At 44.0% G+C, this 26,771-nt stretch overlaps 1 protein-coding gene across 1 annotated transcript; it reads left to right on the plus strand.

Annotated features, from left to right (window-relative positions):
• The first annotated feature begins 13,767 nt into the window (after window positions 1-13,767).
• LOC131409625 (olfactory receptor 2V2) lies at window positions 13,768-16,363 on the plus strand. The gene is given in 4 exon segments (XM_058547154.1): window positions 13,768-13,844; window positions 15,321-15,398; window positions 15,400-15,772; window positions 15,775-16,363. Coding segments are annotated over 3 exon segments (945 nt in total). The 5' UTR covers window positions 13,768-13,844; window positions 15,321-15,344; the 3' UTR covers window positions 16,293-16,363.
• Window positions 16,364-26,771: the final 10,408 nt, after the last annotated feature.

A 26,771-nucleotide genomic window follows, 5' to 3' on the forward strand; every position in this document is an offset into this window, starting at 1 on the left:
AAATTTATTTGGAACAACAAAAGACCCCAAATAAGTAAAGGAATCCTGAGAAAAAAGAACAAAGCTGGAGGTATCACACTCCCTGATTTCAAAATATACTACAAAGCTATAGCAACCAAAACAGCATGGTACTGGCACAAAAATAGACACACAGATCAACAGAATAGAATCCAAAGCCCAGAAATAAACCCACACATCTATGGACAGCTAATCTTTGACAAAGGAGCCAAGAACATACAATGGAGAAAAGAAAGTGTCTTCAACAAACGGTGTTGGAAAAACTGGACAGCCATGCAAAAAAATGAAAGTAGACCCTTACCTTACACCATACACAAAAATTAACTCAAAATGGATTAAAGACTTGAATGTAAGACCTGAAACTATGAAACTTCTAGAAGAAAACGTAGGCAGTACGCTCTTCGACATTGGTCTTAGCAACATATTTTCAAGCACCATGTCTGACCGGGCAAGAGAAACAATAGAAAAAGTAAACAAATGGGACTACATCAAACTAAAAAGCTTCTGCACAGCAAAGGAAGCCGTCAACAAAACGAAAAGACAACCTAACAATTGGGAGAAGATATTTGCAAACCATATATCTGATAAGGGCTTAATCTCCAAAATATACAAAGAACTGATGCATCTCAACAACAAAAAATCTAACAACCCAATTAAAAAATGGGCAAAAGACCTGAACAGACATTTCTCCAAAGAAGATATACAGATGGCCAACAGGCAAATGAAAAGATGTTCAAAATCATTAACTATCCGGTAAATGCAAATCAAAACTACAATGAGATATCACCTCATGCCCGTCAGAACGGCTATAATTAACAAGACAGGAAACAACATGTGTTGGAGAGGATGTGGAGAGAAGGGAACTCTCATACACTGCTGGTGGGAGTGCAAACTGGTGCAGCCACTATGGAAACCAGTATGGAGATTCCTCAAAAAATCAAGGATAGAACTATCATATGATCCAGCTATTCCACTGCTGGGTATTTATCCAAAGAACTTGAAAACACCAATGCGTGAAGATACATGCACCCCTGTGTTCATTGCAGCGTTATTCACAATAGCCAAGACTTGGAAGCAACCTAAGTGCCCATCAAGGGATGAATGGATAAAGAAGATGTGCTATATATACACAATGGAATACTATTCAGCCATAAGAAACGATGAAATCCAGCCATTTGTGACAACATGGATGGACATTGAGGGTATTATGCAAAGTGAAATAAGTCAGAGGGAGAAGGTCAAATACCGTATGATTTCCTTCATTAAGTAGTAGATAACAACAACAATAAACAAATACATAGAGACAGAGATTGGATTGGTGGTTACCAGAGGGGAAGGGGGGAGGGAGGTGGGCGAAAGGGATAATTCGGCACATGTGCGTGGTGATGGGTTGTAATTCGTATTTGGGTGGTGAACATGATGTAATCTATGCAGAATTAGAAGTATAATGATGTACACCTGGAACTTATACACTGTTATAAACCAATGTTACTGCAATAAACAAAAGAAACAGTTAGGGAAGACACTCACTGTTCCTGCTGGTCGGCAGGGGCAATGAGGGTGTGCAGTCAGCAGGAGGAAGGTGAGATAAAGGCAGCAGAAACCAAGCTTGCTGACACGTGCACTGGGAATGCAGGATGAGACCTGCACTGCTGGAGAAAGACAGGGGCCAGTTACAGGGAAGGCAGGAGAGGGCAGAACACAGGGCCTCAGGGAAGAGGGTGGGGTGGAGGTCCCTGAGCAGAGGGCTGGAGAAGGAGACGGGAGGGGCTGGGGGCCAGGGACAAGAGGCTGGTAGGGTGAGCTAGGAAGAGGACAGAAGACAGAAGAATTTGGTTTTGTTCCTTCCTCAGCTATTCCTAGAAGTAATGGGTGGTCAGTGGGGCTTTTCCCTCTGGTGCTGGTACCTTTCCTTTCTCCAGGTGCCCACAACCCCAAGGCAGCAGAAAGCTGTTGGGAGACAACTAAGTCAGCATGGCCGGGAGGAACTGGGCTTCCAGGGGTGACAGGTGTGAGGTGCTAAGTGAGCAGGAGGCACTGGGGCAGGCTTTGCAGAGGGGAGGGGCCTGAGCTAAGCCCAAGAGAAAGAACAACTCCCCGATGTGGCGTGTCTCCAAGTGTGGGTGGCTCACCTGCACCACCAGCTCCCCACTGAGCCCACACTTGACGCACTGAATCAGAACCTCTGCAGATAGACCCCAAGTCAGTACCATCAACAAGCAACCTGGATGACTTTTAAGCACAGTTACCTCGGAGAGACCCACTGATCAAGGCCCAGAGTCTGTGTGGGCCTTTCTCGAGTTTGCTGACTGGGTGTTGGGGAGAGGGCTGTAGGCACTCTGCTGCTTTCCCAGTTGAACTCATGGGTCATCTCAATTTATTTTCCCTGCTCCAGGATTTGAGGGAGTGGGAAGAGGTCATTGCAAGCAATGGTTCCACACTTTAGCTGCCTATCAGAGTCACATAGGGATCTTTTAAATGTTGCCTTGGCCCTATCCTAGACCGATTAATTTGAAAGCCCCCAGTTGGGACCCAGATAAAAGCATTTAAGGCTTGCAGGTGACTTTACTGGGCAGCCAAGGAGGAGCACCATTGCACTAAAGCAGCAGTCTTAACCCTTTTTGTACCATAGAGCCCTTCTCAGAATGTTTGTAAAAACACAAAATACATAGTGTTACAAAGGGAAGCCGTTATATTAACATATGGTTATCAAAAATTAAACAAATGTGTTCTATTAGGTGGGGCATTTTTCTATGTCAAAAATAGTCTGACAATGGTAATTTCATATAGTTCAACCAAATAGTAATATGAACTCATTATACAGTAAATAACAAGATATAGCAGTAGGTCTAATAAATGACATAATTTCAAAGTGATAAACTTAATATTTTGAGGGGTCCGCAACAACAGCAATGAAATCTGTAAACAGCTGTGCTTTCTGTTGGTGATGGTCACTCACTACCTGATTCACTGCTTCCATTCATCACTTTCAGGAGCAGCAGCATCTGCTGGGAGCCTGTTATGAATGCAGACTCTCAGCCGGCCCCAGACGCGCTGTGTCCCGTCCTCCCGTCAGAACAACAGCCAGCTGCATCCCCTCTCCATCTCCAGGGAGAATTAGTTTTTCAATCTGAAAGAATTGCTAAGTGGAAGGTTGGTTATCTCACAGTAAAAAGTAATCAGGGGCTGGCCCGGTGGTGTAGTGGTTAAGTTTGCATACTCCGCTTTGGTGGCCAGGGGTTTGCGGGTACAGATCCAGGCACAGACCTACACACCACTCATCAGGCCATGTGTGGCAGCATCCCATATACAAAATAGAGGAAGATGGGCACAGATGTTAGCTCAGGGTCAATCTTCCTCACCAAAAAAATAAAAAGTAATCAATAAATATACTAGTTTTTCATCCTTATGGGCCATTTCAATTTCTTGCCTGAATTGCTGTTCAGAGGTTTTGTCCATGATTCTGTGAAAGTGTATGTCTCTATTTAGTAGCCCTCTTTATATGTTGGCAATGTTAATCAATCTGTCTCTTGGTCAAAAGTTGACAATATTTCCAATTTGTCATTTATCTGTTTTATACACGAATATCTTAATAAACAGATATTATACTCAAGTACAAATCTGTGTGATTTCTTTTTTTGTTGAAGTTAGAAAGACTTTTCCCTTGTCATTTGAAAGGTGTCAGCTTACTTGCTTACTTTTAACTCCTTATTCTTCATTTTGGAATATGGTAAGTAAAGAGGTTTGCTTATTTCCTATTAGTAAACAAATTATTTTAACATTTATTATGCTGAGAAATACCAGGAAAGAGAAAAGCAGCTGCTGACAACTCACAATTGGCCTGGCATGATCAGCCCGCTCACAGCAATTTCACAGAACTGCAACATCAGACAAGGCCGTTGATACTGGGATGAAGTGAGGAAAAGCAAGATACTCTAATCTTGTCTGAGCGCAGGCAGAAACAAGATCCCTGTGCAAACCACAACACCATGCCCCCCGTTCTGCTGGCCAATGTCAGTGACTGCTGCCCTTCACCAGTTATGGCTTTAGCCTTGTCCTCCTTCTGGAGAGGATTTATTACAATGCCTGTCCTAGAATCAACCCTGCTTCCCAACAGAAGGCAATGCCAAGCAAAGTCCTGCTTCCTTCAACACTACTCAGAATCACTAACGAGAGTCCCAATCCCATGATAAATCCATTCTAACACCCTCTTAGAGACGCTCCACGGCCCCTGGGAGGTGAGTTCTTCCTCATTGCAATGAGCAATACACTCAACTTGTTCAATTACTGGCAGAAGGATTCTGACAGTGCTTTCCTAGCATACACTAAGATCCTGCATATTCTCAGTTCCATTTCTAGTTTTTCAAGATATTTTTCAATTACAATCTATCCTAACACTGGCATCATACTTGATTCAACATCTATTCAGCAAACATTCAGATCTCTTCCTCTACGTCAGGCTCTGGACTGGGTACATGAGATATGACTGCAAAAGGGGCAAAAAAATCCCCCTCCTGATGACAAACTCCTTCAGGATTGTGATGTGTGAAAGGGAAATAACAAGGGTACATGAGGCCGACTTTTTTTTTTGTTATTGATGTCATAATAGTTTATAACATTGTGAAATATTAGTTGTACATTATTGTTTATCAGTCACCATATAAATGCCTGCCTTCACCCCTTCTGCCCACTCCCAAACCCCCTTCCCCCTGGTAACCAGCAAACTGTTCTCTCTGTCCATGTGTTAGTTTATATTCCACATATGAGTGATGTCATACAGTGTTTGTTTGTCTTTCTCTGTCTGGCTTTTCACTTAACATAAAACCCTCCAGGTCCATCCATGTTGTTGCAAATGGGACAATTTTGTCTTTTTATGGCTAATTAGTATTCCATTGTATATATACACCACATCTTCTTTATCCAGTCATCTGTTGATGGAGACTTGGGTTGCTTCCACTTCTCGGCTATAGTGAATAATGCTGCAGTGAACATAAGCCTCTTTGGATTGTTGATTTCAGGTTCTTTGGATAAACACCCAGTAAAGGGATAGCTGGGTCATATGGTAGTTCTATTTTTAATTTTTTGGGGAATCTCCATGCTGTTTTCCATAGAGGCCACACCAGTTTGCCTTCCCACCAGCAGTGAATGAGGGTTCCTATTTCTCCACAGCCTCTCCAACATTTGTTATTTTTTGTCTTGGTGATTATAGCCATTCCAATGGGTGTAAGATGATATCTTAGTGTGGTTTTGATTTGCATTTCCCTGATGATTAGTGATGTTGAACACCTTTTTGTGTGCCTATTGGCCATCTGTATATCTTCCTTGGAAAAATGTCTGTTCATATCCTCTGCCCATTTTTTGATCACGTTGTTTGTTTGTTTTGTTGTTCACTTGTATGAGGACTAGTTTTTAAAACTTGCCAAAAAAATAAAAATAAAGACTCCTCTTGCACACACCCCTTAGGATACCCCATTCCCCCTCCACACACACACAAGTGTGCTCACAAAACCTGTTACAGCCTGGCCTGGGGGGAAGCAAGGTCCATTGGATGCTCCAACTTCCCAGGCCCTGCTCACCTCACCTTCAGGTCTCCCTGAGGTTCACCCTTGGTGCTGATGTCTCCCCTGACTAGAGAGAACCAGGTTAGACTTGTGGTTTACAGTCTGGCATGTAAGGAGCTTGGAAGTCATCACTCCATCCTAACAACAAGTAAAAAACTGAACAAACTGTGAAATCAAAAACTCTTCTTAGATCTTTCAGATAAATGAGGTCACGGGGAAAACCACTGCTCCAGAATTGGAGTCAGATGGGCAGATTTGGAGATTACAATTTACCAGAGCAAAAACTCACAAGCAGAAACCTCAGGAACCAGCACTGGAGTTGGCAAACCTGAACAGTAATTGACAAATTGCTGGTGGCTCAGTGTGGACAATCTGGGAGTTAAAAACTCCAGGGGACTCCAGTCATAGGGGGGGCCCCACACTTTTGTGAGTTTTACCTCCAAGAGCTCCACCAGGTCCTCAGAGTGAAGATCCAAGAAAAATTCCCTCCTGAGAGAGTGATGTCAGCATCATGGTGGAGTGAGTTGTTCTCTTTGTCTCTCCTCTCTAAGTTACAACTAAATGGACATCCATTAACCAACAGAGTATTCCTTACACAGCACAACAAGATGCCTGAGAGATCCACACATCTATACATCTGAAGGTGGGTGGACTGGACCTCCGGGAGGCAGTGGAACTAGGGGAGCAGCCCCCTCCCATCCCCCAGTGTCAACAATCCAAAATGTAAGTGCTCCTGGCAGTGGCAATGGTGCCCTGAACTGAGGTTTCAAGGAGCTCACCAGCACATGCCAGTGGCCAAAGGCCACAGGAGCAGACATGACACTTGTGGCTTAGCCCCTGCCCCCCCAGCAGTAGCAAGTGATGCACATGACCTGAGGCTTCAGGACACACAGTGGTGCCAGTAACCCAGCTCCCTCTCCCTCCCCTGGCAACAGCGATCCAAAACATGGATGATTCCAGCTGGGGCAGTGGTGCCCCGACCAGAATTTTTAAGGAGCTCACCAGTGGGTGCCAGTGACCAGAAGCTGAGAAGCAGCAATGACACAGCTTAGCCCCTGTCCCCCCAGTGGTGGTGGGTGGTGCACACCTCCTGAGGCTTCAGGACACAGACTGTGCCAGCAGTCCAGTGCCCTCCCCCTCCTCCAGTAGTGGCGATGGTCCTTCCAAAAGTGGGGACAGCATCCAAAATGCAGATTTCCCTGTCAGGGGCGGGGTGCCCTGATGTGAGGTTTCAAAAGGCAGTTCAGCAGGTGCCAGTGAAAGGAGGCTACAGGAGCAGCAATGGCACTTTCAGCTTAGCCCTTGCCCCAACCCAAACAGTGGCAGGTGCCACCTGCAACCTGAAGCCTCAGGAGCCACAGCAGAACCCATGACCCAGCCCCCAGTGGCAGCACTCCTGACACTGGCTCTACCAGCAGCAGAGGCCTGAGCCCCCAGCAGTGAAAGAGACACCCATGAACTCAGCACCCCTGTGCTGACAGCACACCCAGATAACCCAGGAGCAGCAACACAAATGGTACATGGGGCAGCAGCACCCAAACCCAAGGAGAGCCCAGGGAGAGCCAGTGGGGGAACACGAGACCCAGAGAACCCTGGAAGCAACAGAACTCCTAGCAGCCTGGTGACCCCAATGGTGACACCTGAGACTGTGGCAGCATTGTAAGTACCACGGGAACAGCAACCTCAGAGGCACATGCAGCACAAGGAGGGCACTAATGAATCCTCTGGCAGAGGCGTGAAGGGTGTAAAGTGCAGGCACTCAAATACAATCAGAAGCAGCTCAGAATCAAAGAAACCAAAGCCTTCCTCAATTATGAAAGGTGGTTACTACCACAAATGCACCAGCAGAGGATCAACTCATCAAATACCATGAAGAACTACAGTAATATACCAGAAGAGAAAGAAAATGACAACTCTCCAGAAACCAAATGTGAAGTCAAAAAAGATTACAATCTAACTGACAGATAGTTCAAAATAGCTGTCATGAAGAAACTCATTGAGTTGCAATAAAACTCAGAAAGACAGTTCAATGAGCTCAGGAATAAAATTAATGAACAGAAGGAATACTTCACCAAAGAAATTGAAACTGTAAAAACACAAATAGAAATTCTGGAGATGAAGAACACAATCAATGAAATGAAAAATAAAGTAGGAAGTGTTAAAAATAGAGCAGACCATGTGGAATAGAGAATTAGCGAGCTCAAAGACAGAAACCTAGAAATGATTTGGGTGGAAGAGGAGAGAGAACTAAGATTTAAAAAATAAAAAAATTCTACAAGAAATATCTGACTCAATTAGGAAAATTAGCATAAGGATAATAGATATCCCAGAAGGAGAAGAGAGAGAGAAAGGAGCAGCGAGCTTATTCAAAGAAATAATAGCTGAGGACTTCTCAAACCTGGAGACGGAACTGGATGTACAAGTACCTGAAACTAATACAACTCCTAATTATCTCAATGCAAAAAGACCTTCTCCAAGGCATATTATATTAAAATTATGAAAAGTCAATGACAAAGAAAAAATATTAAGGACAGCAAGAGAGAAGAAAATAACTAATAAAGGAACTCCCATCAGGCTATGAGTGGATTTCTCAGCAGAAACTCTACAGGCTAGGAGAGAATGGAATGATATATCCAAAATATCAAAAGACAAAATCTTTCAGACAAGAAGACTCTATCCAGCAAACTTATCCTTCAGATATGAAGGAGAAAAAAAGGCTTTCCCAGACAAAAAAAAAAAAAGCTGAGGGATTTCATTACCACTAGAACTGCCTTACAAGCAATGTTGAAAGGATCCCTCTGAACTGAAACAAAAAAGAAAATAGATAGAATCAGAAAATTGCACCTCTATATCAGAATAGGTTAGTAAACACTTAATAATAACATAAAGGCTAAAGAGAAAGAAAGCATCAAAAATAACTAAAACCACTTCAATTTGCTAACAAACTCACAATACAAAAAAGGATAATTTGTGACAAGAAAAACATAGAACAGGGCCAGCCTGGTGGCATAGTGGATAAGTTTGCATGCTCTGCCTCGGTGACCCAGGGTTCATGGGTTCAGGTCCTGGGCATGGACTTATGCACCACTTGTCAAGTGAGGCTGTGGGAGGTGTCCCACATGTAAAGTGGAGGAGGATGGGCATGGATGTTAGCTCAGGGCCAATCTTCCTCAGCAAAAAGATGAGGATTGGCAACAGATCTTAGCTCAGGGCTGATCTTCCTCGCAAAAAAAAGAAAAGAAAAGAAAAAGAAAAATAGACAGGGAAGAAGAAAAGGATGGAAGCTGCATAGGCTAATGGAGATAAGATGCTATCCTCAGAAAAAGGACTATCTCATCTATGAGATATTTCATACAAACCTCATGGTAACCATGAAACAAAAAATCAGAGCAGAGTCACAAATTATAAGTAAAGAGGAAACTGAGAAAAGCATCACAGAAAACCACCAAACTGAAATGGCAACAGACACACAAGGAAAAAGAAACAGTGGAAACAGAACAACCAGAAAACAAAAGATAAAATGGCAGCAGTAAGCCCTCATATATCAACAATCACTCTAAATGTTAATGATTGAACTCACCAATCAAAAGACACAGAGTGGCTGGATGGATGAAAAAACAAGACTGAACAATGGCTGCCTCCAGGAGGCCCATCTCAGCTCTAAAGACAAACATAGGCTCAGAGTGAAGGGAAGGAAGATGAAACTTCAAGCAAATGTCAAGTAAAAGAAAGTGGGTATGGCCATAGTTATATCAGACAAAACAGACTTCAAAAAAAAAGATAAGGGACAAAACAAGGTGCCCACTCTTGCCACCCTTATTCCACACAGTATTGGAAGTTTTAGCCAGAGCAATTAGGCAGGAAAAAGATATAAAAGGGATTGAATTGGAAAGCAAGAAGTAAAACTATCGCTATTTGCAGATGGCATGATTTTCAATATAAAAAACTCTAAAGAATCCACCAAAAAACTATGAGACTTAATCTATAAATACAGTAAAGTTGCAGGGTAAAAAATCAATATACAAAAATCAGTTGCATTTCTATACACTAATAATGAACTAGCAGAAAGAGAAGTCAAAAATACAATCTCATTTATAATAGCAAAAAAAAAGAATAAAATACCTAGGAATAAACTTAATTAAGGAGGTGAAAGACCTATACACTGAAAACTGTAAGACATTACTGAAAGAAATTGAAGAAGACATGAAGAAATGGAAAGATATTCCACGTTTATGGATTGGAAGAATAAACAGTTAAAATGTCCATATTACCTAAAGCAATCTACAGATTCAGTGCAATCCCAATCAGAATCCCAATGACATTCTTCATGGAAATAGAACAAAGAATCCTAAAATTTATATGGGATAACAAAAGACGTCAAATAGCCAAAACAACCCTGAGAAAAAAGTGAGATGTATCACACTCCCTGAATTGAAAATATGATACAAAGCTATAGTAATCAAAACAGCATGGTACTGGCAGAAAAACGGACAAATAGATCAATGGAACAGAACTGAGATCCCAGAAATAAAACCACACACTGATGGACAGCTAATTTTTGAGAAAGGAGCCAAGAACATACAATGTAGAAAGGAAAGTCTCTTCAGTAAATGGTGTTGGGAAAACTGGACAGCCACATGAAAAAAAGAATGAAAGTAGACCATTATCTTACACCATACACAAAAATTAACTCAAAGTGGATTAAAGACTTGAATGTAAGACCTGAAACCATAAAACTCTTAGGAGAAAATATAGGGAGTACACTTCTGACACTGGTCTTAGAAGTATGTTTTCAAACACCATGTCTACTCAGTCAAGGGAAACGAAAGAAAAAATAAACAAATGGGACTTCATCAGACTAAAAAGCTTCTGCAAGGCAAAGGAAACCATCAGCAAAATGAAAAGGCAACCCATCAACTGGAAGAAAATATTTACAAATCATATGTCCCACAAGGGGTTAACCTCTGAAATATATAAAGAACTTCTATAACTCAACAACAGGAAGATGAACAACCTGGTCAAAAAATGGCCAGAGGATCTGAACAGACATTTTTCCAAAGAAGATATACAGATGGCCAATAGGCATATGAAAAAATGTTCAACATCACTGATTATTAGGGAAATGCAAATCAAAACTACAATGAGATATCACCTCACACCCATCAGAATGGTTTTAATTAAGAAGACAAGAAATAACAAGTGTTGGAGAGGATGTGGAGAAAAGGGAACCCTCACACACTGCTTATGGGAATGCAATCTGGTGCAGCCACTATGGAAAACAGTATGGAGAGTTCTCAAAAAAAAAAGAAAGAAAGAAAAAGAAATATCAGATGATCCAGCTATCCCACTTCTGAGTATTTATTCAAAGAACATGAAATCAACATTTCATAGAGATTTATGCATTCCTTTGTTCATCGCAGCATTATTCACAATAGCCAAGACTTGGAAGCAACCCAAGTGTCCATCTACCGATGAATGGATAAAGAAGATGTGGTATATATACACAATGAAATACTACTCAGTCATAAAAAAAATACAAAATTGTGCCTTTTGTGGCAACATGGATGGACCTTGAGGGTATTATGCTAAGCAAAATAAGTCAGACAGAGAAAGACAAATACCATATAATTTCACTCATACGTGGAAGATAGACAACCACATAGATAAGGAGAACATACTCATGGTTACCAGAGGAGAAGGGGGTGGGGTGAGGGTGAAAGAGGTAAAGGGGCACATATGTATGGTGACGAATTAAGAACTAGACTCTTGGTGGTAAGCACAATGCAGTCTACCCAGAAACTGAAATATAATGATGATGTACACTTGAAATTTACACAATGTTATAACCAATATGACCTCAATAAAATAATACTAAAAAAGAAAAACTATGAAGGACGAGTAGACTTATCAGATATTAAAATATACATAAAGTGTCTTTAAGCAAAAAAAAAAAAAAAATTGGTAGGGAAGGAGATTCTATGGTGGTCCTAGCTAAAAGTAAAGCTGTTTCTTGGTTGTATGCAATCAAGTTTTACCCGATCAGAGGACTAGAGGACTTTGGAGGAGGATATGCCACGTGAATGGAACAGCATGAGCAAACCAAAAAGGTCAAACAAAAGCTGTATTTGGCAGCTGCAGGTGTCAGATCATTTGGAATATAGGGCTTGTTTAGAGGGAGTTGGGGTTGAAAAGCTGAAAAGGGAGAGTGGGACCACATGGGAACTTCAATCCGTTAGAGGTGGACGTGGGCTCAAAGTCTGAGCTGTGAAGGGACCCACAGAGAGGCTCTCAGTACTCACTGCAGTACACTGCAGTACGCAAGGAGAGGCACAGTCAGGGCCATTACATGCATGCTGGCAACGGTGATGCTCTGAACACAGTGGTGACACCAAGGATGAAAACAGAGGGCTGGTTATAAGAAGCAAGAGTCTGTGTTAAGACAAACCAACAGGACCAGGAGAGTGTTTGATTTGGGGTACATGGGGTAGCCAGCATGGATCTTATTGAGCTTGAATGGGGCAATAGGTATCATTTTAAAGAAATAAGATGGGAATGGGAAATATTGTTTTTCTGGGATATGCTGGTAAGAATTAAAGCTTAAATTGTTTTCTGTTTGATGTGTCAGCAAGAAATGTGATTGCATATATTCCGCAGGCAATTGGAAGTTGGGGTTGGGGCTGAGGCTTGGGAGGGGTGTCTGGGATCCAATGGGGATTTTGGTCTCATTTGGAGAGACAGGAGGACAGAAAGATTCTCTGACTCCTCCACCTCAGCCTCATGGTCATTATCCTGAGATCTTTCCCTGAGTTTCACAGGGCCAGAAATGTAATTGTGATTTTCATCTATGATTATGAATTCCACTTCTACTAACCAACACAAAAGACACAAACTTAACCATAAATGATCATGTATTCATTTGTGATGTTAAAAGATACACTGAGGCACATTAAAAATTTTAAGAGTTTATTTGAGCAAAAAGCAATTCCAATTGTGCAGCATCAAACTGGAAGTGGTTAGGAGTGCTCCACTGACAGGAACCAAGGGAAAGACTTTTATAGAGAAAAGGCAGAAGAAAAGCAAGGAAGTTATCTGATTGGCTATACTTAAGCATTTGACTTATTGGAAATCCTAGTTGGCTATTTTTGGTTGATTGTCCTTAGGTTTTGATATCTTTGTCTTGAGACATTTACAGGCTTAGGTTTTGGTTTGCTTGGTAGGATAGTAATGCATTAAAGCCACTCAGCCTATTGGCCTCCTTGTTTAATTAATTTAACAGTGATGAGAGTTACATCCGAAAGGAAACCAGTACTGCCCTTTAGTAAAAGGATCTCTAATGTTTAAGAGTACAGATTATGGATCAGAAGCCTGCTGAGAGAGCTAAGAATTACAGAAAGGGAACTGTAATTTCCTATCTGAGAATTTCTCCAAGATAAGGTAGCTTGCCCTTCTAAAGATATTTTTCCCTCAAACAGCCAGATATAAAGTATCTGGAACTTACATTCCAAAGGCCCCTTCTCAAGTTTTGGGAAGGGGCCCATACTTACTCACCATGTAACCTTGGACAATCCAGCCAGCTCCTCAGAGCCTCAACTTCCTCATTTGTAAAAGAGGGGCTAATTTAATAATCACTGTACCTTCATTGCAGGATCACTATGAGGTCAAATGAGGAATAGGTATGAGCACTGTGCGATGCAAAAGTCAAACATTATTTTTACTGATTGTGTATTGCCTGTCACTAGACCAGGCAGATGAGAAACAGACTGACAAACTCAAAATCTTTGATTCTTTGTTTTCTAGGCAACTTGCATGGCACCATCTTTCTTACATGACAAGATCACTTGTTAAAATTAATCCGAGTCCCATTTATTTATATCAGCAATCAGGGTATGAGACTAGAACATGAAAGGCTGTGCAGACAGCCTCTAAGATGGTCCCATTGGTCCCCATTTCCTGGTATTCATGCCCTCGTGGGCTCCCTTCCCAGTGAGCATGGGCTGGATTTAGCGACTCATTTCTAAAGACTAGAATTCAGCAGAGCTCACAGAGTGTCACTTCCAATTCCAGGTTATAAGACCACGGCTTCTGTGTGGGGTGCTCTTGCTCTCCCTCTCTCTTCCATCACTCACCCTGGGAGAAGTCAACTGCCATGCTGTGAGGGGCCTTTGAAGAGGGCCTGAGCTCTGCCAACAGCCGCACGAGTGATCTTGGAGTGGAGCCTCCTCCAGTCCAGCCCTGAGAGGACTATCATCTGGCCAACAGCTGACGGTAACCTCCTGAGAGACATAACACCAGAGGCAAACAACTAAGCTGCACCCACATTCCTGATGCACAGAAACTGTGAGATAACAAATGTTCCCTGTTTTATTCCAAGTTGCTAAATTTTGGAGCTATTTGTTCCACAGCAGTAGATAGCTAATACAAACTTAAGGAAAAAATATTCACTGCTGTGCTACCTTCAGAACCATGAAAATGCCTGATAGTGCAGCCCTGGATGGATAATGAGACAAGTGAAATTAGAAGGAGGCTGATGAGAGAGAAGAGAGAGAATCCTATAAAAACCGTAAAGGCCTTAGACAGTGAAGACAAGGTTCACTGGGTGAGTGTGAGGACAACAATAAAAGAGTTGTGCCTGAATAATGGCAGTGTTTTCCACTCAGTTGCTTATAATTATTTATTCTGTTATTTGCCTTGGGTTCAGATACTGCAACTATCATAGCATCAAGGGAGTTTTATCTTTTTTAATATGCATGACTTTTATTTCTCGATTTAGCTTTGTCCGTATAAAATCAGGCCATGCCTCCTGTTCCATTCCATAGTAACATGCTTAGAAAAAATTCTTGACCAAAGATCAAGGAAAATCCCTTTTCAGTGACACGCTCCAAATAAATTGATTGAAACTTTTATAAGGCAGTGAGTAAAAGGTTCAGAAAGCCAGGTGCAAGTTTTCAGTCAGAAGGTTTTTATAAAGAAGGCTCTTTGATTTCTACTAAAAGTAACTTTGTAAGTAGGTATTAACTGTACTTGATTCCAGCCCACTTATACTGAAGCCTTGATCCTGGAGTTATTTAAAAGTCTCAGCATAATTAAAGACCTCACTGTTCTTAAGAGGTTTGGGAACCAAGTCACTGTTGCTCCCCATTGGATTGTGACTTTTTGTCAACCCAATATTGACAACAATGGCATCCAACTGCAGCTCTTCCTTCTCATGTGGGGCACTAGAGAGCACTTCCATAATTGATATTACAAACATAACAGAGTGGCCAGCATGATAAACTCTCAGCACATACAGAAAGATATACAGACTAAAGAGAAAATTATGCTTCATTCCCTTCCCTTTCTATAACACATAAATTATCTCATGGGAATGAAATGGCCTAAGCCCTCTTAAAGATAGTTTACCAAGTCCATGTGGTCTCAGATAGTAGACTCTGTATCATACAATAAAGCCAAGACTTTGCCTGCTAAAGGGGATTGTCCAAAGGTCCCATGACACATAAAATAACTCAGTTTCTACTCATCTAGATAAGGATACACACCAGTCCAGATATGTGGTCCAATTCCATGAGCTGGGAGAACTCCTATTGCTGTGTCATAGGGATATGAAGGAGTGTCCTCTTTTATGTCCCAAAGCTTATGTTGCTGAGGCCTCACGAGTTACAAACAAAACAGCTAGCTGAAGATGTGGAATGCAGAGGTTAAAGAAATGTCAGTCAAACCAATATTTTTTGTCCGTGTTCACAGGTTACCGGAAACGTCAACTGAGCCATGGAGACGTGGTTGAACCAATCATCCACAGATGACTTTGTCCCCTTGGGCATCTTTTTCCCACAGTCCAACTGACCTTGTACTTTTCTCAGCAATCATGATAGTCTTCACAGTGGCCCTCTGTGGGAATGTCCTCCTCATCTTCCTAACCTACACAGATGCTTGACTTCATACACCCACGTACTTCTTCCTCAGTCAGTTCTTCCTCATGGACCTCATGTTGGTCTGTACCAATGCGCCAAAGATGGCAGTCAACTTCCTGTCTGGCAGGAAGTCCATCTCCTTTGTGGGTTGTGGCATACAAATTGGCCTCTTTGTCTGTCTTGTGGGATCGGAGGGGCTCTTGCTGGGACTCATGGCTTATGATCGCTGTGTGGCCATTAGCCACCCACTTCACTATCCCATCCTCATGAGTCAGAGAATCTGTTTGGGATTGTTGGGAGCTCCTGGGCCTTTGGGATAATAGACAGTTTGATCCAGATGGTAGTAGTAATGACCTTTCCCTACTGTGGTTTGAGGGAGGCGGACCACTTCTTTTGTGAGATGCTATCTTTGTTGAAGCTGGCCTGTATAGACACATCCCTTTTTGAGAATGTGATATTTTCTTGCTGTGTCTTCATGCTGTTCCTTCCCTTCTCCATCATCTTGGCCTCCTATGCTCGCATCCTGAGGGCTGTTTTCCAGATGCACTCTGCTCAGGCTGGTGAAAAGGCTCTGGCCACCTGTACCTCCCACCTGACAGCTGTCTCCCTCTTCTATGGGGCAGCCATGTTCATCTACCTGAGGCCTAGGCGCTACCGGGCCCCCAGCCATGACAAGGTGGTCTCTATCTTCTACACGGTCCTTACTCCTATACTCAATCCTCTCATTTATAGCTTGAGGAACCGGGAGGTGATGGGGACCCCGAGGAAGGGGCTGGACCATTGCAGGGTTGGCAGGCAGGCCTGAAGGTCCAGAGCATCCTGTGCCCGGTGCTGCCACCTCCTGGCTATGTGATGTTGGGTAAATAATCTACTTTATGTGAGTTTCAGTTTCCTCATTAATAATGAAGATTATGACACCCAAAGCTTGCAGAGGTCTTTTTAAACCCTAAAGCAGTACTCTCTAGCTCTGATGAAAAACCAGCTTTTTCCCCCCAGTCTTTTTTGGACTAATTCTTTTGTAAAATACATTAAAATGGAATACAGGACTTTGTGAACTTAAGATCTGTGCAGAAGTAACGCATTGGGATTGCTATTACTTATTATTCAAAATTGGAACTACATCTACTATCAGAGGATGCCCTAAGCTTAACTTCTTAATTCTTATTGCTAATCTCTACCATTTATTTAGAGCCTACTATGTGCTAAGCACCATGCTATGTTCTCTATGTGTATATATAGATATCACTTTTCTCCTATATATATTATGTCTTGCACTAGTGTCTTAGGTGAAAAGATTCCAGATGACAAAAAACAAGCTTGTAAAATTCTCTTTAGAGAGTGCTCACCCTTCACCCTCTATAAAGACTTCTTCCAAGAATAAAATGCAGTTTTTGAGATTCATAAGGATAGGGGTAAAAACTTGCTTGTTTGCATATTCACAGTATCAGGCACATGGGAAATACACATGAAAGTTCTGTGTATATACAATCCTCAAGCAAAATTAGTCGCTTTTTATCTCTTCAGTTTCTGTAACAGAAAAATTGGTTATACTTTTTCTGTTTGGATTAGGATTGGAACATAAATGACAGAATTTGGTGTTATTTGAAATGTTTTCAAATATTTGTATTTGAACTATTGATAGTATTTGTTTCCATCTATCTAAGCTCTGACCAGTATCTTGTACACATTTGCAGTAAAACTATCTTTACCTGGAAAAAAATAATCTTTCTTGAAGATAGAGAGAAAGAGAGGACAGAATTAGGTTCTGAAAGTTGGACTAAACCACAGAAAGGTGTTTCCTCTGTTTTCAGGCTTGGAGAGAACAGAGGGCAGAAGCACTAATAGCAGCTCTGATTCTTAGGACCTACCATGGGAAGATGACTTTAGATTGTCTGTTCAGCTTTATTCTCACTACTAACATTTTTGTGGTGAACATCAGTATGTCCCTTTTACAGATGAGGACCCTGGGGCTCAGACTAGTTACGTCCCTTGCCCTCACTCCCCAGTTCTCCTCTACACCTCCCCTTAGGAGAAAATTTTTTTGTTGGTGGAGCTGAGATGAGCAGAGAACTTTTCAGGAGGCTCCCTTCCCTTGAATTTTAATTGCCAGAGACTAGGGACAGAGGTGTGGCTGCAGAGGAGTCTCCAAGGATTTGTGAAAATAGAAGCAACTTCCCTTAGTCACAGCAGAGGAGAGAACAGTGGTGGAGTGAGGAGTGGCAGAAATAAAACCCCTCACCCTGGTACTGGCCCTGACCCAGTGAGGGGTCTCTTCCACAGATAAGACCTCCCTACTGGCTCCCAGCAAGAAACCCGTCCCCTCCTGGTCTAGCCCACTCCTTCCTTGCTCTCTTTATAGACGAAGGATATACAATGCCTCTGTGGTTTAATTTTTGTTTCTGGAAGGCTTTTTCTTAACCCCTAAAGATTCTGACAGGGTTTTAACAAGGAGCTTTCTCTTCCAGGTTTTTCTTTGTTTTTTCCTTCAGAACACATTTTCTTTCCATTTTAACCAATCCTAATGCATTTCTTGAAAACCTTCCCACAGCACTCATGGAAGGCATTCTGTATTTCCTCCCTGTGGATGGGGAATGCTCCAAGCACCTCAGTCAACTCCTATTTTCACAGGATAGGAGGAGATTCCAGAATAGTTCTGAACACAAAAGCCTTTCTTTCTCTTCTCTACAGTTCCTAGGTCCCTCCTGCTTCCATTTCAGGCCCATTTCCTTCAAAGAGATGGAGGTGCACTGGCTTCCCTGCACTGAGAGAGACCCCATTGTTGACCCAACTGACTGATCAGAGCAGCCCTTCCTGGGTGGTGGAGTCTGTTCACCAAGAACACAGGGCTTCAGACTGGGATGTGCCCCCTGACTCTCCAGCCCTTCCTGGTGTCATTAATTGGGATGTTTCTGTTAACATTTTTCCTTTCTGAATATGATCATTTACTATCTCTGTCATCAGACATTTAAAAATGTTTGTTCATAATTCATTATCATAAAAACTGATAAATAAAGGGAAGGACTGATCATATATCCCTTTTCTATATGAGCTTGTCAAAGTTTCATTTTTTTACAGTTAAAAACACAACTCTCATTCAATGTCACTCATTAATTAATGAGGAAATCAGACAGTTAAGCTAGTTCTTAGAGCGATAGCTTTTATATAGGCCATCAGAGAATTTATTTTTTTTTAATTTTTTAATTTTTTTGGCAGGGAAAGATTCACCCTGAGTTAACATCTGTTTCCAATATTCCTCTTTTTTTTCCCCTCCCCAAAGCCCCAGCGCATGTTTGTATATCCTAGTTGTAAGTCCTTCTAGTTCTATGTGAGCCGCTGGCACAGCGTGGCAACTGACAGAGAGGTGGTGTGGTTCTGCGACCAGGAAACGAACCTGGGCCACTGAAGCAGTGAGAGCGCTGAACTTTAACCACTAGGCCATCAGGGCTGGCTCCAGAAAATTTATTTTAAAAGTCAAAGAATGTTAGAAAAAGATTTCTAGGATACAAAAATGATTAATGTCTTATAAGGCGGTAAAACCACCACCTTACAGTCATGTTTTCTACTGGACATAAATCTGCAAGTTAACATGGAACTTCACAGTGCCTAGGCTCAAATCAAACAGTAAATTGCAAATTCAAACACAGAGGATAATTCTTCCCCACCATCCATCTGACAGGCATCGCTGAACGGTCAGACCATGATTCTCATCACGGCTGCCGCCAATGAGGTGTAATTCTTTGCTGTCTGCAGCACAGAGCCAGAACTGCACTTGCCCAAGAACCAGAAACAAAAACAAAGACACAAACTCAGAACACCAAAAAAAAAAAAAAAAAACTAGAGACTCAATAATATAGAGTCCTTAGCCCTTCGGGAATCATTCTGGGAACCAGGATGACACGCACTTGGGTTTAAGCAGCCATGACGTACACTTCTTCAGCAAAGTTGACTTGCTCCCTGAGGTGAGTCCACCCAAGCAACTGGGAAGGACATCTAAAGCCATCAAACTATAATTTTTGAAAGGTAAAAACCTGATGCTCAAATAAATATAAAATAAACGTGTCAAAGATTTTATTCAACTTATAGTAATTAATGAAGCAACGAATAGGATGGTTAAACTGGTTCAAAGAGCACTTGAGGAGTGAGAATTTATAAGCAATCTAATAAAGGAAGGATAGAATAAAAATCCAAGTTAGGTACAAAACTGGTTAATGACCTACAAGATAGTATATTAAATATGTGGAAATATTTTTTTCATCAAACAGAAATTTACAAGTTAATGGTGTAATCTCACAGTGTCTGAGCTCTAATCAAATGGTAAGTAGCAAAGTCAAACATAGGTATATTCTCCTAGAGTATTTATAACCCTTGGTTGAGTCTGTGAAACAATGACATTGAAAGGATATGCATTCATCCTTCAGCTTTATTTCCAAATTTTGGATAACTTTTCTTAACTCAGAGTACAGATGAAATTTAAAGCCCTGAGACTGGATGAGATAGCTTATGAGCCTTGAGTTGTCTGAAAACAGGAATGGTTAAGAAATCCCCCCGGCCCTTTTGTGTTCCCAGAAAGGGCCAACAGGCTAACCACAAAAGACCACCCTGCTCTCGCACAGTCTAAGATAAGACCTGCCTCCATCTCTCCTCAATGACCCCCTTGTTTTATAAACCTCCTGCTTTCTTCCTCTTCTTTGAGACTTTCCTCATTAGCAAATGTCCTTCCTGTTACAATAGCCTGAATGAAATCATCTCTTTAACTGTCTGGTGCATTTTGTCTTTGACAATCACCTAGGGAATAGTTGCAGAGACAGAAGAGTCTTTGCTTTGTCTATGAAACCTGCCATTCTCTGCCCACATTTCTCCAAATTAACTATTAATGCAATTTTTTTTTCTTGGTGAGGAAGATTAGCCCTGAGCTAACATCTGTGCCCATCTTCCTCTATTTTGTATGTGGGACGCCACCACAGCATGGCTTGATGAGTGGAATAGGTCCAAACCCGGGATCTGAACCCTCGAACCTGGGCCGCTGAAGCGGAGCATGGAAACTTAACCACTATGCCACGGGGCCAGCCCCAAAGCAAATTTTTAAAAGGTAATAAATGCAAAACATATATACATAGTGAAAGTACGTCTTCTTTTCACCTCTTCCTCTTGCTACCTAGTTCAAGTTCAAAGCAACCACTATTACAAATTTCCCTCATTCTTTTCAAAGACTGCAATGTTTTCCATGTGTGAATGGGCCATAGTTTATTTTACTGATCCCCTCCTGATACATAGTGCCCCATCTACCAAATTAATTTTAAGCTCCAAAATATTCAATCTCTCTCTGGTTAGTCTCCTCATTCTTATCTCCCATTTTTGCCTTGTCCAAATTTCAGTTCAGTCCAAAGTCTCCTCTTCCAGGAAGCATTCTCTGTTTAAATCCTTGCCCACTCAGATCTCTCCAGGATTCTACTCCCCTCAATCCATAAGTATCTTGAGTGCTTCAACCAGAATTCTTTATCTATAACCACTGAGCTGCTGGATCGGAAGAAAATTCAGAGGAGACTTAATCCAGCCAAGTCCAAAGATGCAGGAATTTGCACTACAATCACCCAAACACAAGTTTTACCAGTCTTTTTCTTAATTAGCCCAGTGATGGGGGAATTCCTATTTCATTTCATCTGCATATTTTTGGCATAGACTTTGTGCCCTTAATTCATTTCCTTGGACAAGGACTGGGTTTTCAGGTGACAAATATCCACCGAGCACCTGCTAGTGCACAGACCTGTGGGGAGTGCTGGCCCACAGGGTCCCACAGCACTGCCTCATGCCCAGGCACACAGTTTAGTTAACTGATGCTCCTTAGGAAACAAGAGTTGTGATCATCTCATAACTAGTCTCACTGTGCACAACTCCAAACTGAGAAATTTGCTAAAATAAAGTAATAGAGAGAGAATATGCATGAGAGAATAGGGGAATAGAAGAAGCAGGAATCTGGCCGAGGAGGACAGACGTGGGCATTGGTAATACTTGTTTAACTTTTGTGTATTTGAAGGACTTTCCTGGCTTGAAATTTTCTATAATAAACAATTAAAAATGCTCACAAGCCACTGGGTTTTGCCAACTGCCTTATTAAATCTTTTCCCGCCAAATTTCCATTGGGGATTTTTGTGCATGCATGTGGCAAATCTCTATTATAATCAGGTAGGTCAATTTTTTTAACAAATATGTAAAATTGCATTACACTTGCAGTTGCAAAAACTGTGTATGTGTTTGTGTAGTTTATTAAAGTAGTTTATTAAACAATGAGACCGTATCTGTTGTATTCATACAGTGTCCCACAGTCTGACCCTCTTAACGCCAGCGTCTGCCACTGTGAATGAGGTGGCATCAGAGATGATCTTTCCCTGCCCAGGAAAACAAACAGGCCCAGGAGAGCAGCAGAGAGCCAGGAGCCTGACCACCAGGGGCAATAAGGGGTGGACACTGTGTGTGTTTTTGTTTTTTTCTTGAATAAATGCAAGGCATTTATTCACCTCAAAAAGGTGAAGGTAAGATTAGACACGAGTAGTAGAGTTGTTGGGGGTTTTTAAGCTGTTATTAAAATGCTACAAGTGTTATTACACTGGTCTGAACTAGCCAGGGAAGATTTCACAGCGATTTGAGCTGGGCCTGGAAAGACAGATCTAATGTTTGATGGAACAGAAAGGAGACAGGAGTCTAGACTCTCCCCTCCTTCCTATCTGCTGTTTTTGACAAGAGTCCTAGCCCCTCTGTGCCTTGGTATCCTCACCTGTAAGACGAGGATAGTAGTACCTACTTCAGAAGGCTGTTGTGTCAGTAAATGAGTCAAGTCTTGAAGGTAAGCACAGGCTGGGCCCATAGCAAGATGAGGTATCAGTTCCTATATCTAACCTATAGTTATAGTTTATTATATATTATAGCTTCTTGTTATTAATCTCAGTGAAGTCACACTGTGAGGAAGGGGCTGGGAGGACTGGGTGGAATGGGCACTTTGGAGGGGAATAGGAAACCCAAGCAGGCACAGAGGATGGATCACCATTGTGGGGACCTCAAGAACCAGACTGAGGAAGGAGTCTGGACAGCATACACTGGAGAGAAAGAGGCTGGAACGGGGAAGCTGCCAAAGGCTGCTGAGGGTGTCCTAATGGGCTGAGGTGCTCCTCTCTCTACCCAGCAGCCACCACCATTCCTAGGTTTCCTGGGACTGCGGCATGGCCATTTACCTCCTAAAGACCCACTGTGGGAGCTGTCAGAGACCCACAGGGCTGGCGACCTCCACTTGGGCCCCCCCCCAGGCAAGGCAATTCCAGGCTTCTCTGAGGAGCAGGCAAATTCGCCCCCAGCAGTCCCCACCTCCACTCATTTGATTCTTTCTGTGTGTTGTCCTGAGCTAGCACCTGAGGGTGACACACAAACCTCTACATATTACACAAAATAAAATGAACATCACCGTTGCCCTCAGCAGCTCACAGCACCCGACGAAGACAGCTGCAGGGAGGAGGTGGGGTGAGGGCGCCCACGAAGGCTTCCGTCCCTGAGAGTCCCTAAACCCAAAAGGGTGTAGAGGCTTTGGCCAAACCCACATGCGGGGCAAGGAGTGGGGAGGCCATTCCAGAAGGAGGGGAAGTGGTCAAGAGAATGGTGAGTAGGAGGTGAGTGGTCTGTCAGCTGAGGTTCTGGATGTGCGGAGGTGCAGCTGGCTGGGACGGGAGCAGGAACCAGGCGCCGGAACATCGGGTCAGGAAAAATGAGCGCAGGCTTCACAGTAGGCAGTGAGAGGTCAGCCAAGGCCCAGCAAACGCTCTCCAGGGTATGTGTTCCCAAGAAACTCTGCAGGGTGGGGCGGGGACCAGGATGATCAAGGTCATTGGGAGCAGACAGTCACGTGGATGAGCTGAAAGACACACAAGGGAAAAGGAGAAATGGGATGAGATTGAAGGTACGATGCCATTGTTACAAATCCAAGTTTGGATGGCTTATTACAAATCCAAGCACCCTGGGCCAGTATACGGACCTGCTAGCACACAGAATGTCTGGTACGGGGAGTGGGCCATGGTATAACAGAGATGAAATAAATGAATTTAATGAAATAAATAAATTTAAAGACTAGAGAAGGGCCTTGCACAGACCAATCTTGCACAGAACAAAAATGAACTGAGGAGTCTGTTCAGCTCTGGACCTCAAGTCCCAAACCAGTGTTTCTTAATCAGGGCCTGGAGGCAGGAGATCAGGAAGGAAAGAGGGTCAGATGAGGACCATCTCCCCCGCTGTCCTCCCAGAGACTGGAGGAGAGAGGCGGTCTGGGATCAGCCTAGCATTCTACTCTTGGTTTCCCCACTTGTGAAAACTGGAGGCAGGCGATGCTGTGGGCATTTGAAATACAACCTCTGAGGCCCCTGCTGTGCTCACTGCGCACTTCACACCAGTCAACTGCACTTTTGCTCCTTGAATTCTTGCCTTGGAGGACTAGGTGATGAGAAGGACTTTCCTGGCAAACTCACTCAGATTGTGTCCTAATAGGAGTGGGTGGAGGGCCCAGTCTCCCAAAACCTCCCAGGGACACCCAAGTGGGTCCTTCTGAGACAATGGCCAGCTTTGTCCCAGCTCGGAGTAGGGGGCCAGTGGTTGGGACATCTCTGATGACAGACAGCTCCCCCTCTGAACTCCTGCTGTGTCCTAGGCCCAGGCCAAGGGCTCCTGTAACTAGATAGGAGGAGCAATGCCTGCAGGGGCACTGCAGAGGCATCTGGGAGTGGGTGCCTCATCCCATGTCACATGGGCCACCTTCTCCAAAAGCACTTAAAGCAGTCCAGAAAATGGGCTCTTTCTCTTGGCCTTAACTCACCCTGACGATGGGCAGGATATTCAGCAGAGAGGTTAGAAACAGGGCAAATCCAAGTGCCACGAAAGCAGGGAATTTCAGAGCCAGAAGTGCCCTTTGGTGATCAGTTCATTCTGCCCTCTCATTTTACAGATGAAGACAGCTCAGGGACCCGTGTGGCTGGCTCATGTCACAGAGCAGGTCCCCACACTCCGTGCTCAGGGCTCTGCCCACAGTCTTCCAGGCCCGTGCAGCCTTGGAACTGAATTCACATGGATTTCCAAATGGGCAGAGACCAAGCCAACCTGGTCTCCCCACGAATGCCTGACTCAGGAAGGGCCTGCTTGTGAAAATCTCCGAAGCTGCCCTCCAGGTCGGGGCTCTGCCTCTGTGCTGAGCTAGAGCACTGGGGACCGGAAGCTGCTTTCCCGGAAGGTCTCAGCACTCTCAGGTCCACTCCCAGGGTGGCCCCAGGCCCAAGAGAAACCCTGAAGAAAACTGCGCACAGCACCAGCCTCCAGGTCGGATGAAGTAGGTACACGGGGAGCTGCTCTGAAACCTCCAGACAGCTGCCTTGAGTCCTCAGGTGGAAGACGCCATCCGCCCACTGTCGCAGCACCTTCTCTGTCCCTCTTTCAGCATCTGCTTCCCCATCTGGGACACAGTATTCACATTCAGTAACGTTTTGGGAACCAGTGACCATGCCAAGCTCCTGCCCATCCCCAGACCAGCCCTGAGAGGGGATGACCCAGGTGGTGCCCCATTAAACAGCCCATCCAGGAGAGAAGTGCTGGCTGTGGCGTCTGGTCCGAGGACGGAATGCCAGGAGGACATTCGGCCTGGCAGAGGAAGGGTGCAGCAGAAAGGGGCAGTTCCCGCTCCTGCGGCCCGGGCAGGTCTCCCTGAGGCTGTCGCCGAGGACTCCGGGCTTCGGGCCAGCCGGTGCTCGGGTCCTCTCCCCCGGGGGCAGCCACGTGCTCAGCCGGCGTCCGCGGAGAGGGACTCCCCCAGCCGACTTGCAGCCGCGGGAAGGTCCTGGGCGCTCCCGAGGGGCGCGTTATGGTTCCCGAGGGACGCGCGCCGCCCTCGGCAGCTCGCTTGTTAGACCCTCTCCGGCTAACGAGCCCCGCAGGGAGGCGCGGGCGCGGGCAGCGGCGGGGACGCCGCCGCGCCCGAGCCGGGGAGACTGAGGCCCGAGGAGCAGGTTTCAGAGGGAACTCGGGGTGACCTCGACCCTCCCCGGCCGGCGTCCCACCTGGGGAGCTCCTAAAAGAGCTTCCAGAGCGCCAGGCCCTGGGCACCCTGCTTTACATATGCGCTGTCAGTTAAGAGAAAAACAGAAGCTCAGGCTGCAGGAAATGGGCGAACTCCCAACACTTATTTTTTTCCTTAGTATTATTGTTGTTGATAACACACACGCGCCCCAGCCCAGCCTCCCTCGGCTCTGGCCGCGGGAGCCCCTCAGCACGTCCACCTTCTGTCTTCCTCTGTCCTCCCGGGACTCACTCTGGCCGGGCCGCGGACGTCCTCCCCACAGCTCTCCATCACTGTGCTCTCCATTCGCGCGGGGCTGCGTGTGTGTCTTCCCTTTGTTCCTCATCCCGACCGCCCCTCAGGCTGTAAGTGCTGGAGAGCGGAGTCCTCTTCTGTCCCCTTTCTTTCCTGCTGTGTCCCCTGGGCCTAAATCAGAGCCTGCCCTGGCACACCGCTGACTCCGCAAGCATTTCTACAGCCGACTTGTGCTTCGCACGTGTTAACTCTTCTAACCCTCCTCACCACCCTGTACGGAAGGCACTACTATCATCCGACCTCCAGAAGAGGCCTGACTTAGCGGGGAGCACCCTGACAGCGGGGGCTGACACCACCCCAGGGGGCCCTTCCAGGGGTCACACACACTCAACACCACAACTGTTCTGCAAACCTGATTGCTCATAAACAAAAGCCTTTTTTTTTTTTTGAAAAGACAGATATAGGAAATAAAAGGTGAAAGCACTAGTACTTTGCACATCACACACAAACACACCAACACACACTGGAACCTCATGCAGACACACCCTGGGGTGGATGTCTTTATTTTTACCATAAAAATAAATGATTTTATGCATCATTATTTCATTTCTGTGACATGCACTTCTCATTGTTTAAACTTGTCCGGTGGCAGGTTCTCAGCTCTGACAATTTGGGATTGGATGACTTCCATCACTCCACTTCAACTTCTCCTGTCTTGCAATGGCCGCTCACCTCCTTCATTTAATTGGCATTTCTTTAAATTTGCTCATATCTTTATTGTGTATATAACTACTTTAGCTTCATCACAAGCAATACTATCAATAAGTTCAGTTTTCAAGGTGCAAGTTACATGTCTCCTATGCTACATTAAAGCATTCCATAAACGTGTCTTGTCGCTGAAGCCATTTTGCATGGTACAACTGTCACCCGTGCCATTCCCTGGGAAATGAC

This window comes from Diceros bicornis, chromosome 1 (genome assembly GCF_020826845.1).
Source record: "Diceros bicornis minor isolate mBicDic1 chromosome 1, mDicBic1.mat.cur, whole genome shotgun sequence".
NCBI classification, from domain to species: Eukaryota; Metazoa; Chordata; class Mammalia; order Perissodactyla; family Rhinocerotidae; genus Diceros; species Diceros bicornis.